Source organism: Halyomorpha halys, unplaced genomic scaffold (assembly GCF_000696795.3).
Source record: "Halyomorpha halys isolate HHAL.00 unplaced genomic scaffold, Hhal_1.1 Scaffold745.1, whole genome shotgun sequence".
Lineage (NCBI taxonomy): Eukaryota > Metazoa > Arthropoda > Insecta > Hemiptera > Pentatomidae > Halyomorpha > Halyomorpha halys.
In genome coordinates, this window is record NW_027110150.1 from 376,485 (window position 1) to 391,848 (window position 15,364).

The following is a 15,364-nucleotide window of genomic DNA, read 5'->3' on the forward strand; positions in this document are numbered from 1 at the left end:
AATTATTATTATTATGAATATATTTACTACAACTATATACTTCAAAATTTTAGATGTATAAAATGTATTAATAAATAAATGCATAATTTGTTTAATATATGAATAAAATTGTACCTAGTAAAATTATCTTTGATTCTTTAGACTTTTTTCCCCTCAAATTTAAAAAATATCTTTAAGGTAAGTTCTCTTCCAAGTGCAGATTAAAATTTTAAAAGTTTTACTTTGGAAGGATATTTATGATTAAATTTTTAAAATGGAGAATTGAAACTTTATCATTAAATATGTTTTACTATTCCTCTCTACAGAAAAACCTTGAAAATAATTAGTTGGTTCATTTTATAATAAACAAAATTCAAAAGTTACTATTTAGGTGCAAGTACCCTCTTCCTTTAACAAGCGAGGTAAGAACGTAAATAATTTTAATTTTCCTTGTGCGTATATTGAACTGTTCTTAGAGCAAGATCAGGAAAATTTTTCCCTCTAAATTTTAAATTGGAAATACTTTATTTTAATTGGTCAATATATCATTATGCTATTAATTTTATTCTAGTAATGACAAGAGGATGGAAGGAGGATAAAACGTTACACAGGTTAAATAAATAATAGAATTAAAACTTTTTAAAGTAATTGTGAGTAAAATTTTTAAGAAAGACAGTTTTTCTTGGTTATTTTCAAAATATTGTACTCATTTGCATTAGGAAAACACTTTAGCATGAAGAAAACTATATTACTTCCTCATTAACATGTAATAGATTTCATCTATTTTGTAAAAATGTTACAGTTAAATTTTTACTTTATGAAATTTAAAAAATAAATAAATTTTATTATAAATATACTGTAAGGATTGTTTTCAACCCATATAATTCATTTTAGATAACATGGCATTTCTGTGAAATTGGTAATAAGAAATTTTTCTATACAGAATTTTGGTTTTCAATGAACCTTTATATTTAAGAGGTTCACTGTATTTTCAAACTTAAGCAGCTCCTTTTCATGTTTTAAATTCTCAATTCAAATAAAATTTTATTCTAAAATACTATCATATTTAAAATCCATTGGTAAAATAAATAAATAAAAATATGATAAATTTTATTTTCATTTTTAAACCATTGATTCATGAGAAAAAACAAGTTTAACATTGATTTTTTTCTAAATAATTATGTGGTTGTAAAAATTACTTCTAATTAAATTTTTAGTATTTATGTTCATTCACATTTATCACAATGTTCTGTTCACAAATCTTGTCAACAGAATTGTTTAAATTCACTATTAAAAAATTGAATTCTTTAATACTTGAAATTGTTATTGATGTTTACTTGAATTAAATAGTTCAATTATAAATATATATATTTTATAAAAAAATGATAAGGTTCTAAAAGTAAAAATAAAATAAATTAACTAAGGATTGATCAAAACTTTTTAAGGTACTAAAATGTTAAAATAATCAGAATTTAGAAAAAATTATTGATAAAAACAAGGTACATTTTTAAATACCAGTTATATAGGTTTTAATTGTCATATAGCTTCAAGGTGCCTTAACATCATAAATAACTATTCACTTTGTTACAATATAACTTGGTACAAATGAGTGGTAATAAAATTACATGAAAAATATTATATCACATCAAGCCATAAATTTGTTCTTCAAACTATTCCATTGAACCTCAACAGGAGCCAGGGTTATTATTATGATGACGGATCCAGTAATTGCTGTCATAGCAACTATATGAACAAAAAGCATCAACTTCCTAAGACTAGAGAGCTGGAAAAAATAAAAGACAAACATATCAGATAATATTTATATTTAAAGGAATATAAAGGCATCAACTTCCTAAAACTAGAGAGCTGGAAAAAATAAAATACAAACATATCAGATAATATTTCTATTTAAAGGAATATAAAGGCATCAACTTATTTAGTTAACTGTTCTTAATTATCCTATGCTGTAGCTAGGATTTTAACTCTCTGACTTGAATATATTTATTATTTAGAATTTTTTTACTGAAATATTGTTTTATTTATATATATAACACAAATTTTTGTTTAAGACAAATTTGTTTGGTAATTTAAAAAAAATATCCATTTGGTCTCGATACTTTTTTATTATTTTAATACTCAAACATTTTGGCCATTTTCAAGGATCTTATTACACTATCACAGGCAAAAACATAGGTTATCAATATAATTGCAGGCTATATTGGTTTTGTCAAATTATTTACCATTAGTCATTAAAACATTAACTAGTTTAAAGTATTTAGTATCACATTAACTTATATTTAGTACCATATTAAATAGTTTATAATCTATGTTTACATTACTTATTTTATCAACACTACGCTGAGTAACCTTTCTCACTATCCCTTTATTTTATTTGTTATCTCCGTTGCACTAGGAGAATATTTGATGATATATTCTTATGTTTACATTATGAATACTGAACTAACAATATATATATATATATAAATCTATTCAAAAATCTTAAATTTATACCATTCTCACACAGCCTAGATGAGATGGTAGAATAGTTAATTGTTATTGAATAAAAGATTATATCAGAAATTTGAAAGGGAGTGGTTGGGATGTCAGTAGAGTAGAAAATGAAATGTAAAGGCAAGTATTCTGAATCCAGCATTAGGATGTTCTTACTTTAGTTTGATATGAATTGGAATACTTCTCAGATGTGTCAAACACAGAAATGAAGGATCGAGAGGGAAGGACTGAAAATTAGAATAAGATTGAAGATAATTTGAGCATGTGCTTAAAAACTAGTATGGCTAGCCATACAGCTTGAGCTTTGCCTGAAAGTGTACTCAACTAACATTGTTTGCTTTTTGATGAGGATAAATATGACAATCTTGGAGTTGTTGTTGAAAAATGGAACATTTGAGAGGAAACCAAACTGATGTTAAAGAAGACTGAGAGTAAATAATGGGTAAGACTAATGTCAGGAGAATCGTTCTATACGTTTCTAGGATTTTGTGTTGAGGGATTACATATCTGTGACACCTCCTCTCTTTCAGGGTAAATATGTGATATTTCATGGTTTCTTTCAACTTCCACTATTAAAAATTGAAAAATAACATAAAATTTGACCCCCACCATGGTGTTGGAATAGGGTTGTACCCTGTAGATAATCCCTTCCCCCATATGTCAGAAATGGGGGAAAAAAGAGATGGTCACAAAAGAAAAAAGATGATCAATGTAATCCAGATTTGACATCCTTGGTCTGCCTTGAGGTCTTCTACTATAACGGAATTGGAAAGTAGATCTCAGTGATCTTGATGACATAACAAAACCACTTAAGCTGGTTAGCCTCCAGAACCTGATTCATCAATAGGATTCGTAGTTCTACTCTAATTCTGTCGTTATGGATGAAGTCCGTTCTAGTTCTACCCACGATCCATCTGGGGAACCAGCAGTTTCTGCAGAAATCAGTCTACTCCCCTGTTTATCTGTCAGTAAGCTATGTGTTCATATGTCAATATCCAGCTTAGAAATATGTTTTTAGATCTTAGATGATTCCAGGTATTGTTAAAAAATTTAGTGAAATGTAAATTTTGATAAAATTTAGTCTATTAAAATTTAATTTTGGACCAATTAAATACTTCTAAATGATGATTATGACTCTTATCTTATTATCCATCAAAGAGTGTATGATTCGTACCTAGTTTTATTCTATTAATGACATTTTACTGCATGGAGCATGGAGCTGCTGCCACACTGCAATATAGAGCCCAGTTAAAGACCTTTAAAAAATTTATTATTGAAGGATAGGTGAAATTTTAGTTCTTCATGAAACAGAACAGAATATTACATTGAACAACAGAAGAGAAGAAAAGCGTAAAATATATTATCCTGCATGAGTAACTCATATCAGATATGTAAATCAACAACACCTAAACCAAGCACAGGGGATGATGAGAAGATAGAGAAAGGAGATGAGTTGGAAAAAATTCATGTTAGGTTAAGATTTGCATAGTGCTTCAATAATATGCATCACTTATATCCATTCTGCCCACCAGCTATCATCCAAATTCAAAATTATATTTTATAACCTTAAATTTAAAATAGTCTATAATCAAAGTTTTATTAAAGTACTAAAATTGTATCCTGCTTTGGGATATAACCACATATTCTTTTTTTTTTTACTGTAAGTTATAAGCATTAGAGGTTTATTTTACTTGAACAATGTGAAATTTATTTTATCTCTCTTTGTAAGCAACCATACAGTCCTCAGCATTTTTTTTTACCAGTTTGACCACTAAATTCATTGATTACGATAATATTACCGTAGACCAAGATTATCAGAATCAGACAGTCTTATTTTATTTTTATTGTATTTATTAAATTACATTGCATGATAAGGAACTTGAATAAATTACTACAAAAATACTCTGTCCTCCAGAATGTCTTCAAGTAATAAATAAAATCACTCACTGGAGCATCCTGTTTCCTATCAACAGCATTTAGAGCATTTCTGCTTGTTGTGATGTCTTTCATTGGAAATGAATTAACCCTTTTTCCTAATTTTCTTTCAGTAAGGCATCCAGCACACTACAATCATAAAGATAATAGATAGCTCATATTTTGTAATGCTTATCTTTTCAGAGTAACTGTAATTATATTTCTTGGTGCTATGATTGCATTAACAAGCATGAAATAAAAACCATAGATGTCAAATAGGATGTTAATTATAATTAAAAACAACAATAATTTCAAGCTTTTTATAAAATATATTGTATGATTTAATTTTTAAAGCAATTGGAAAGTAGTCTGACAAATTATAAAAATAAAAGAAATACTGAGCAGCGCATGGACCTTAATTATTTTTTACATGATTGTAACAGGACCTCGTCTTAGGAAAAAGTTAGGATGTTGCTACTGAGGGGAGAGGAGGGTTACCAGAGACCCTCCCCTCAATAATTTGAAAACAAAAAATGTTGGGAAATTTTAGGATTTAGTTAGGAGTGTAGCTAAAAAATAAAAATAAAAATATTGCAGTCAAGTGTCACCACATAAGTAAAAAGTTCAAATCCAAAAAAAATTCGAAAATAAAAATGATCATACTTGATGTACTCCTATTTATAGGTGGTCTTCAGTTTATTTGATAAATATTTAGATAAAATGTATCTTTCAAAAATTTTATTGAATAAAAACACAATTTCATTTAACAATCGTGTTTCAGGGTTTTTCTCTATTGAAGTCGCAACCTGATAATCAAGAAATCGTTTTTGGAAGATATATTTCATCTAAATAATTATGAAAAATAAATTCATAATATAGTTGGGAAAATTAATATATTTTAATATGGTCAAAATTGACAGTTTACTAATAACTGATATTTTATCCCAAATATTTTAGGTTATTAGTTATAGTAAATTAGATTGACTTTCAAAAAGGTGAATTAATAATTTATAAATGTCATTAGCCTATTCTCAAGTTCAGTTATTTTATAGTAAATAATGTCAATTAACTATTGTAAATGTTTAGTATAAAAGTATGCTTTTTATACAGGGCAGTCAAATTATACATGAGAAAGGGGATCATACAAGCTAAAGGTTGTGTAAGTCTAATGTTTTAATATGTTGTGAGAACCCAAATCAATAGCAATAAACGGACATTGTAGCTTTTAAAGTCCAGAGCAATCAATTCAATAGCTTAAAATAAGCAAATGATCAGACTTTTTACAGTTGCTACAAAATAAATCCGAAAATATATGCCTGACAGACAAATTTGTCTAGTTCTTTTGTAACTAGAAACTCATATAGGAATGTGTTAAATACAAACTGCAAATGTCCTTCTTTGGAACTTGTTTGCTTATAAAATATTTTTTAATTCCATTCACTACATTTCATTATCTAGTTATTTATTTTAATTTTTGTGGAATTCGTTGCCATTCCTTTCCTATGAAACTCTTCATCGCATTCAACTTGGATGTGCTACAGAAACAATAACAATATTTTCAGTGAATAGATGTGCCTATAATAATAGTATTATTATGCCCACTTTCCTAGTATAGTTCTCTATATCATTCTCATTCATATCTTATGAATTTCATCCATAAATATGATAAAAAGAAAGAGGAATGAGAATGTTTCCTTGTTCTAAGTCTTGTGCTATAGGGAAATATTTTGAACTCTTACCATTTATTCTTACAATACCTTTTTAGTCATGATATGATGACCTACCTAAATTGAGGAAGCAGGCTAATTGTTTGAACTAAAGGACTCCTGAATACTTGTGGGATAGGGTCAAATGCTAATTCGAGGACCAGAAAAGTTAAATATACAATTCTGTCTCAAGTCCAAAACGTCTCCATTATGCTCTTAAGTAAGACAATATTGTCTTGGATCAAACCTAATTATAGGGGTATTCATGATCTTTAGTATAACATGTTAAAGCGTGTTAAATTGAAAAACTCATGTTAAATGGAGAAATAATTCTTTCCTTTGCCATGTTAAAGCGATATAACATCTAACATGGTTGAGAGTCTGTTACTAGGTCTGTTAAATGGAGAATGACATCACGCAACTGACCAGTTGAGCTCGTCACCGTTTTATTTGTTCTTGTATTAGGTTGCTTGCTCGTAGTTTTTGTTTTGATTGTGTTAGTATTGTTTTGGATGTTTTTATAACTAATAAAGCAATGGATGACAATAATAATAATGAATCAAAACATAGAAGTAAACAATGACATGAAGTTTTAGAAGGAAAGGTTATAAAATAAGCTGCTCAGAAAATCCACTAGGAGCTCTTATGCATTTAACATGACTTTAAATAGGGCTGCTTACAATATTATACTTATAACATTTAACATGGTAAAATATTTTACATTTAACATATCATGAATACCCCTAATAAAGCAGCTTGTTTTTGATCAAGATAATTTTAGACCAATGTCCTAGTTTAAGCTCAAGGAATGTAGTGTATATTTTATGTGCAATTGCAGAAAGGTGTATTGGTCTGTATTCAGTATTGTCATTATAAATCCCTTTTTGTGAATTGGCACTACTACATTAAGTTCCTATTACTGGGGCATCTTCTAGGTGACACAAATATCTTGGATAAGGACCTGCAGAACCTTGATCATCTCTGGGAAAACCCCTTCCTGATTCTCAGGTTTTCCTACCTTAGGCTTCTGCAATATTTTATCAACATCTTCCTCCCATATAACTCCTTATCCATCATCAATAAAATGAGGGTCTGGTCTGTCTACAGTGCCATCAGTATCCATAAAGATGTCCATTCAGTACTTTCTCTATCTATCTAAGATTTCTTCTGAATGGGTTTTCACTTCTTCTTTTTTATCTTCAACATTTCTGATAGATTTAATACTTTTTAGGGATTTGACTTTCCACCACAATTTCTCACGTTATCTCTATAATCTCTTCCAAAGTCTTCCCATGTCTTCTTTTTTCCATCTCTCACTATCTTTTATGCATTCATTCCTTTTAGATCTGTTAGAATCCAGGCTATCACAGAAACAGTTTGAGAAATATTCTTTCTAGGAATACTTTTTCAGTTTTACCATTTTCTTGACATTATCATTCCAGCAATTCATCCCTTTTGTACCCATATTTACTTCACACCAACTTAGTGTCTGATAGTAATCTACCAACTAGGGCTACAAAGTAGACAATGGCTCATTTTGTTTAGAAAATGTTTTGGTAGTTCACATCAACTTGATTTTAATGTTTTTATAAACTTAATTTATTATAAACTTTATACTATAAAATTAAATTTTATATTTACTCACTGAAAGTACTAAATGAATGAATACATATGCTGCAACAAATACCACAAGCAGCCAGTCAACCCAGTCTGGTAATTCAGCTTTATTTAAAGGTACAGCTAAAAATATTGTTATAACTGAAACAAAACAAAACAAATTTGTGATTTCAAATAAATTAAAATATCTATTCTTAAAGATTTATATTTTTTATATTCTAAGGATGTAATAATTTAATTAATTATAACATTTATTTGTTTCAAAGATATAAATTAGACTCTTAAATACTTATATACTCCTTATTTCATCATGTTTGACAAATGGTCCAAAATTTGAACAAACATGCAGAAATGAGTAGTGTTTTAAGTATTTGAGGGTCTAATTTAGATTTCGGAACTAAATAAGTATTTTAAAATATGTATTTTTTAAATTATTGATATTTCTTGAGAAAAAAGAATATAAAAAATATAAGTGCATAAAATAAGTGTAGTTTTATCTTAACTTTGCTTTTATCTGAAACTAATGCTGAGCTAATCAACATAATAAATGACTAATTGCATATTGTGATTTATAATGTCATTATAAATACTTGGATAAAAAAAAAAAATAAATAAATAATAACAGTCCATATTTAGGGGGAATCAAAGGGAATCGGTTTTGTTTTCTACATTTTAATAGATGAAAATATTCATCATTCCTCATGAGTAAATGTGGTCGTTCGAAGCAATAAATATAATAGAATTATTTCAAGGAAATTTTAAAATGCTAAATTGGAAAAGGACTTAGAGCAGTTTCTCAATTCATAAACAAAATATAGATATTAATTATATTTTATAGATAAGAATTAAAATATTTGTCAATTTTATTTCAATATAAGAAATTTGTGAGTCTCCAAGTATCAATTTTAATTTATATGTTTATAATAAATTGCAAGATTTATTGTAGTCTCTAAGTAATAATAGCAGTTTAGCTGTGTAAATTTTGGATATAATCTATATTAATGTTTAAGTAATGTTAATTACAAAAGTTCATCATAAAAATTAAACATATGAAACATGAGTTTTTCAATGTTAAGTTCATTTTTATTAATTTTATATCAAAAATGCTTGATATTATTCAATATTTTTGTGAACATATTTTCTTTCAACTAGTCATACAACATAAATTCTGTATGATGTGAAGCTACAAAGTAATGATATGTTCTCCTTATCCCATTTGGCTGAAACCATAAGCCTTTCAATTTTCTGAGTATTAGCCAATATTTCTGGTTCTACAGACACAGTGACATTTGCAGGATGTATTTTTTATTTTGTTATGATTATTAATTATAATATTCATGAGGATGGCAAGAATATATGTAAGACCAATGACAAGAAGAATATTGAAATTGGATGGTGGCTGCTTAAGACAGGGACTCAAGGCGATTGCTGTTAGGGAAGATGGAATTGATTAGTAGGATGTAGAATTATGCAACAATAACTACAAACTGTATAAGATATTAATTATTAATTATTATATTTTTGAACATTTTTTTAAATAATTAAATTATTTTGTATAATGATCAAGAGTAAGAATAGAAACATACTTACTGGAACATATATGTGCTATGTTGCCAATTAACCAATGTAACCAGTTAAATACCGGCCTATTTCTTGCAGTTGGATGTGGTCTAAAAGCTGCCCCAATTGGTTGGATGAAACACAAAATGGTTGTAATACATCCCATCAATGCATGAGATTGACTGTTTGGACCAACCCATCCTCCCAGCTCAACAAAAATAATCACAAATCCTGCTAACGTTAAACACCATGTAACTAGCATAAACATCCTATGCCACTGAATAAACAAACAAACAATAAATTAATACAAATACATTCAATTCATATCACGTGTGTATATTGTGTGTGTGTGTATGTTTTTAATGCGGGTTGGTGGAAATCTTCAAGAGACACAGATAGACCCGTACCTATCCGTGTGTGGGATTTTTACCAACTAAAACCACTGCCCTACACCAGGTCATTTCTCTCCATGGGACCACTGTGAGGCATTACTTCATGGAGGGAAATGGCTGGGTGCCGCCTCATTTTCTTCGCATGGTTTTCACGTTTCCATGCTAGTCACATCTTCTAGCCCTCTCTTCCTCTCTCAACCTCTTGAGGAAGACTGTGGTGAATCTCTTCACTGCGTCCCAATGCTGGTCTGAGCGCAGCATATGGCTTACCACATTTTCAGGTGTGATGCATCCTCCACATACTCTCTCCAATTCACTTCTTTCTACCGCAAAGCGAATGCAAGTGAAAAACACGTGCTCTGCTGTTTCCTCGACAGTCTGACATCCAGGGCTTTCTGCGGTGTTGTCCAGTTTGAATCGGTACTGGTAGGGTCTAAAGCATCCATGTTCGGTCTACAATTGAGTTATGTAAAAATCTACCTCACCATGTTGGCAGCCATACCACAAGCCCAATCGGGTATTAACCTGTGAGTCCACCTCTCAGAATCTGCAGCCTCCCAACGCTGCTGCTACTGGTCGATGGTATTTTTTCACTCTTCTTCTCTGGAAACATGAGAGCGTCGGCCATAATGCCTGCTTCTTTCTTCAAGAAGGAGTTCCACAGGCGGTATTCAGGCTATCACGCGCACCCCTTCGTAGGAAACAGTTCAAAAAGCACTAACCGTCCTTAAAGAAACCCTGGGATAAACTGAAACCATCTGTCTCCTATATGATTTGGGAACCTTCGCTTCTTTTCAAATCGGGGCTGCATATAACACAATGAAGGAGACAACAGTAGCAAGGAGCCTTCGGCTACTTTCTCTGGGACCTCCAACGTTTGGCATAAGGATGCTACTTTATCAGATTTGGCGCTAATATATTCTGTACATTAAAGCAGAGACGTGGATCGATCATGACTCCTAGGTATTTTAAGCAAGACTGGGAACGAATTTCATACCTACCAACCGTGACAATGATGGACTCAGTTTACTTCCTCCTAGTTACTAGGAGAACCTTGGTCTTCTGATCTGCAAGTTGTAGCCCTACCGAAGACAGCCAACCTCGGACCGTAGCAACAGGCTGATTTGTGATGAGGGTAACTTTTTCCAAGTACTTTGGCACAACTACAACTGTAATGTCATCTGCGAATCCAACAACTATGGCTCCCTCCGGCAATGTCAATTTAAAGATTGCGTTGTACATGATGTTCCACAGAAGAGGCCCTAATACCGAGCCCTGTGGGACACCACCAGTCACCTTGTATCTCCTTTGGCCAATGTCTGAAAAATAAAACAGAAATCTATCTTTGAAGTAGTCTTGAAGAGAACTCCCATAAGATAGGCTGGCACCGCCATAGTCCGTAGGGCATCCATTATACAGGTCCATCTTGCAGTGTTAAAAACATTCTTAACGTCTAGAGTAATGATTGCTGCATAACACTTAGCACCTCTCCTTCACCTTGCTCTTGCATTTGCTGTGCAGGCCATCTCGACTACCAATCCAACAGCATCTATCGTGAATCGCTCTTTACGAAATCCGTATTGAGCCCATGAGAGGCCATTAACTTCCTCCATGAACTCTTGTACCCTGAGGAAATGGATTTTCTCAAATGCCTTACCCATGGTATGCAATAAACAAATTGGACAATAGGTTGATGGGTCTTTCAATCTTCCCTTACTCTTTGGAATAAGTACGAGGCGCTGTCTCTTCCAAGGTTTCGGAATTGAGCCTTCAAGAATTGAAGAGATCGATGAAAACACCAGGCTATTTCCTGAGAGCCACCTTCAGAGCTACATTAGGAATTCTGTCCAATCCTAGTGCCTTGCCATGTTGTAGGTCCAAGGCGATGTCCTCTTTCTCTTCCTACGTGATTTGTGGAAAATCCGATGTTTATGTATTGTCTATACATTCAATAGTATTCGCCTTTTCAGGGAATAGTGTTCTGACAATACTGCCTACAACATTTGATCTCATGGGGAGCTGCATCGTGCCTTTACATAGTTTTTTAAGTGCTATTTTGTAAGGTCTACCACATGGGTCTGCATCCACCTCATCACAGAGTTCTCTCCAGCACTGTCGTTTGCTTTAATGGCTTGTCAGAGGTTCCTTCTAGTCCTCTTAAACTCTTCTTGAAGCACAGAAAACTCCATCAGTGAGCTGATCCCGTACCGTTTGGTAAAGGAGATCCTGAGCAGCTTCGCAATGGTTCAAATTCAACTGGTTTATCCTCATCTATGATGTTGTTAGATTTGCGTCATTGTTTTCAATGCTGAACGGAAAGCTGGACACTTACTACTTCCACTGGGGTGGTCAGCATCTCCATTTACCACACATAATGCGCATTGAGGTTTCTGGTCACAAACACTATCTTTGGGAACTGCTTTACTACAGTTTCGAAAGGGAGGTCCTATCCTTCCCAACACAATTCCGAGCTATGTGTCCATATTCCCAGCATTGGAAACACTTTAGAACTCTGAGTCTTTCACGTATACGGCTAACCACCAGTCCTACTCGGACCTTTCCCTGAGCCATAATTTTCCTAACCTGGAGAACCGGAAGTGAAATGACCGCCGTTTGCATAAGGCCATAGGCTTTCCGGATGGATTTTACTGCTGTGATGGGCATTGACTCTTCACCCAGGAGAGGTCTTAAGGTCTCCGCAACCTCCTCCTTGGTGGTGAGATCATCCAAATCTCGCAGCTCAAAAAGGGACTCCTCTACCTTCCTCCAAGTCCGCATTTCTGCCCCTTCATCAAGCACTCCTTCCATTGAGCTTTTTAGTGCAGCAAGAGATTGCTCTTTCTTCTGGTCTAATTAGAGTAACTGGTCGCCTTTATTAATTTTCCGGACCTTAGTGACTGAAGAGGCCATTTTCACCACAGCCGGATCTCACCTTTCACAGGACAACTGAGGAATGGGTCTCCGGTATTTTCACAATGACTGCATCAGGCCTTGGTGGCTTAGGGCCAGGTTTCTTCCTCAATCTTTTTCGCACTTCTTGCCATTGCTCCTCCTATGGTTCTCCATGTTGAACTGCATTAGATCTCTGAGGGCGATCTACTTTATGATGCACAATTTGTGCATTGGGTTGTGAGGTTTTCTTCTTGTTCTTCCTTTTATCGCCTGCCAAAGAAGTTGTGGTTACTGTCCCCTCTGATTTAACATCATTCTTCCTCGGTGGACTGACCTCCTTTATTTGGGTGTGACCATCTGCAGTTTCGATAGGGAGGGCAGCTGTTTCCAAATTTTCAAATTATAGTTGGATTTCGCAGGCATAACTCCTTATCTTACCATGGATGTTGTTCTTGGTGCGAATGAAGGAGAGAAGCTGTTTAATCTTGCTCCCAAGATTTTGCATCACCTCTGTAGTAGTTAGTCTTGTGGCATTAGATGCTACAATGGCCAAGCCTCCTACCATTGCAGCACTGTTGTCAAATAATGACAACATCGGGGAACCCGCTTTCGCATTCCCTATCGGCACCGGTACTGGGGTTCCGTGCCTCTGCACCATAGAACAATCAACATTATCTTCCATCATTTGTGACTTCAGAATTTCGCATTTTATACCTCCTGCCAGTTTTTGAAACAGCCGCCTCTAACCAGAGGAACAGACGCTGGCCAATACACCGCCTAATCTAGGAACTGTCGCGCCTGGATTTGAAACTAGTTTTGGTCCACCCCGGGTATTTTATTTCCCCGGTTCCCACCATATGGTGAGAATCCTCCTATCTGTGTGTGAGTGTGTGTAAGCTAGTTGCTAACCACATGTAGTAATAATTCATGCAGTTTTTAATTTTAGGGACTTTTTAAATATTGCTCAATTTATCTATCTTAAGTCTCCTCTTCCCATTTTAAGCAAATATTTTAAAAGTGATATTGGACCGTTGCTCCTTGAGGGTCTTAGTGGGGCAGGTCCGGGCGGGAAGGATTGCCTTCTGATATTTTTTATGCTATGATCTCTGTCATTTTGAGATTGTGACAAGTCCTACATCGACCAACATACTCGCTATAAGTTTCTGTTTCAAAGGAGAGATAATTTCATTTTAATTGTCATATTATTTATTAATTTTTTGATTCATTTTAATAATCTATTGAATATTGTAAATCTTAACAAAAGATTGATTGTTAATAAGAAAATGAATATCAGTCCATTGGTTTTTAGGTAGTTTTGTACAGTATTTTTATTGTTTTATATTTCTGTTAATAAACCTATGTATTTTAGCAATAGACTAACTCCTGCTGATTTCCAAGATTAGAAATTGGCTAACTGTCAATTAATATCATTGTAACTGAACAGAAACTACTGATTCATATTATTAAGAAAGAAAAGATAAGTACAAATCAGAAAAATTGGCAACTGAAAAGGATGCCTGGTTTTGTATCCCAAATGAATTGAAATATTTAATGCAAAAAATTCATTAGAAATTACTTAACTTAAAAACTTTTCCTGCAATTGAAAATTTTTACTTTCTGAGGTATGAAAATTTTTGTATTTATGATTATTATCTGAAGTAATGAAAATGAAGTTTTTCTTTAGTTCTATGCATAAAACAATTAATAGTTCACATCTAGTCAGTGAATAAATTAACATTAACAGAAATTATCCATACATTTTTATAAGTTCAGTTCAATAGTAAGCAAAAAGCCTCAACTTAAATGTATCAGTTTGAAATAAAATGATTCAGGTTAAAATTATTGGATGATGTTACTAAGGTTGAGGTTTTAAGATTATTTCTAAATGGTAATGTAAAAGTGCTGTACAGTTCTAATTTCATTAAGCTATCATAATTGGACTGGGACACTTGAGGCACACAGATGAGAATCAATAAATTAATTAAGAAATATCATTCATGTTTTACTAAAAATAAATTTGTTGTTGGCTCCATTAAATCTGGCAAAGCTCAAATAAAATTAAAAGAAACTATGCAGAAGTTTATTTCAAAATCAGAAGGAAATAAACTCTCACATTTTGCAAATCACAGATGTGCAATCACTTGTAGGAGTGGTAAGTAGTCGTACATTGCACTTTCTAAGAATGAAAAGGAATTTATTGCTGCAAGTCAAGGACCAAAAAAAGCAATGTGGCTATCTTGTATGTATGTTTTTTTGGAAAATAAATAATAAAATAAATAGTTATTGAAAAATAAATGTATTTAGAATTTATTGATATGAGATCAATGGTGTAAGACCATAATGTGCCATTCATCACATCCTGTGTATATTGGATCATTAAAATCTTTCACTTATAACCTAGATCCCTAATTTACCCAGTTCTAACGTACAGATTGGGAACTTGGACTATAAATGAGTAAAAGATGTTACAATATATATTTTTCACTTTAAAATAAATAGGGGGTAGTGCTGCTCACGTCCGTATCATTGATACACGTGCCCCCTGGATAGCGCTAAATGAGCAGTAGCTGTTGCCACAACAGCCCACAGAATATGACAACTGGCATTTAACCATAATGCAAACGGCCTTTCTAAAGGCCATCAAAACTCCAAGCTCAAAATTATTTTTTGGAATGCTGGAGGTCTAACACATGATAAACTTACAGAATTGAAGATTATTTTGGAAAAATATAATATTGACGTTGTTGGTCTTTGCGAATGTGGAGCTTCAACTGAAAAAGACTTTATAAATAT

At 32.5% G+C, this 15,364-nt stretch overlaps 1 protein-coding gene across 2 annotated transcripts in view; it reads right to left on the reverse strand.

The window, feature by feature from the left end:
- Nucleotides 1-158: 158 nt before the first annotated feature.
- The window catches only part of LOC106685801 (putative ferric-chelate reductase 1 homolog), a gene marked incomplete at its 5' end in the record, with an annotated part of 42,523 nt that continues 27,317 nt past the window's right edge, over nucleotides 159-15,364 (reverse strand). Inside the window, 4 exon segments of one of the 2 annotated variants that reach the window (XM_014428725.3) lie at nucleotides 159-1,762; nucleotides 4,438-4,554; nucleotides 7,756-7,868; nucleotides 9,318-9,564. In XM_014428725.3, the coding sequence (XP_014284211.1) occupies nucleotides 1,625-1,762; nucleotides 4,438-4,554; nucleotides 7,756-7,868; nucleotides 9,318-9,564 (615 nt within the window). 2 annotated transcript variants of the gene reach the window in all.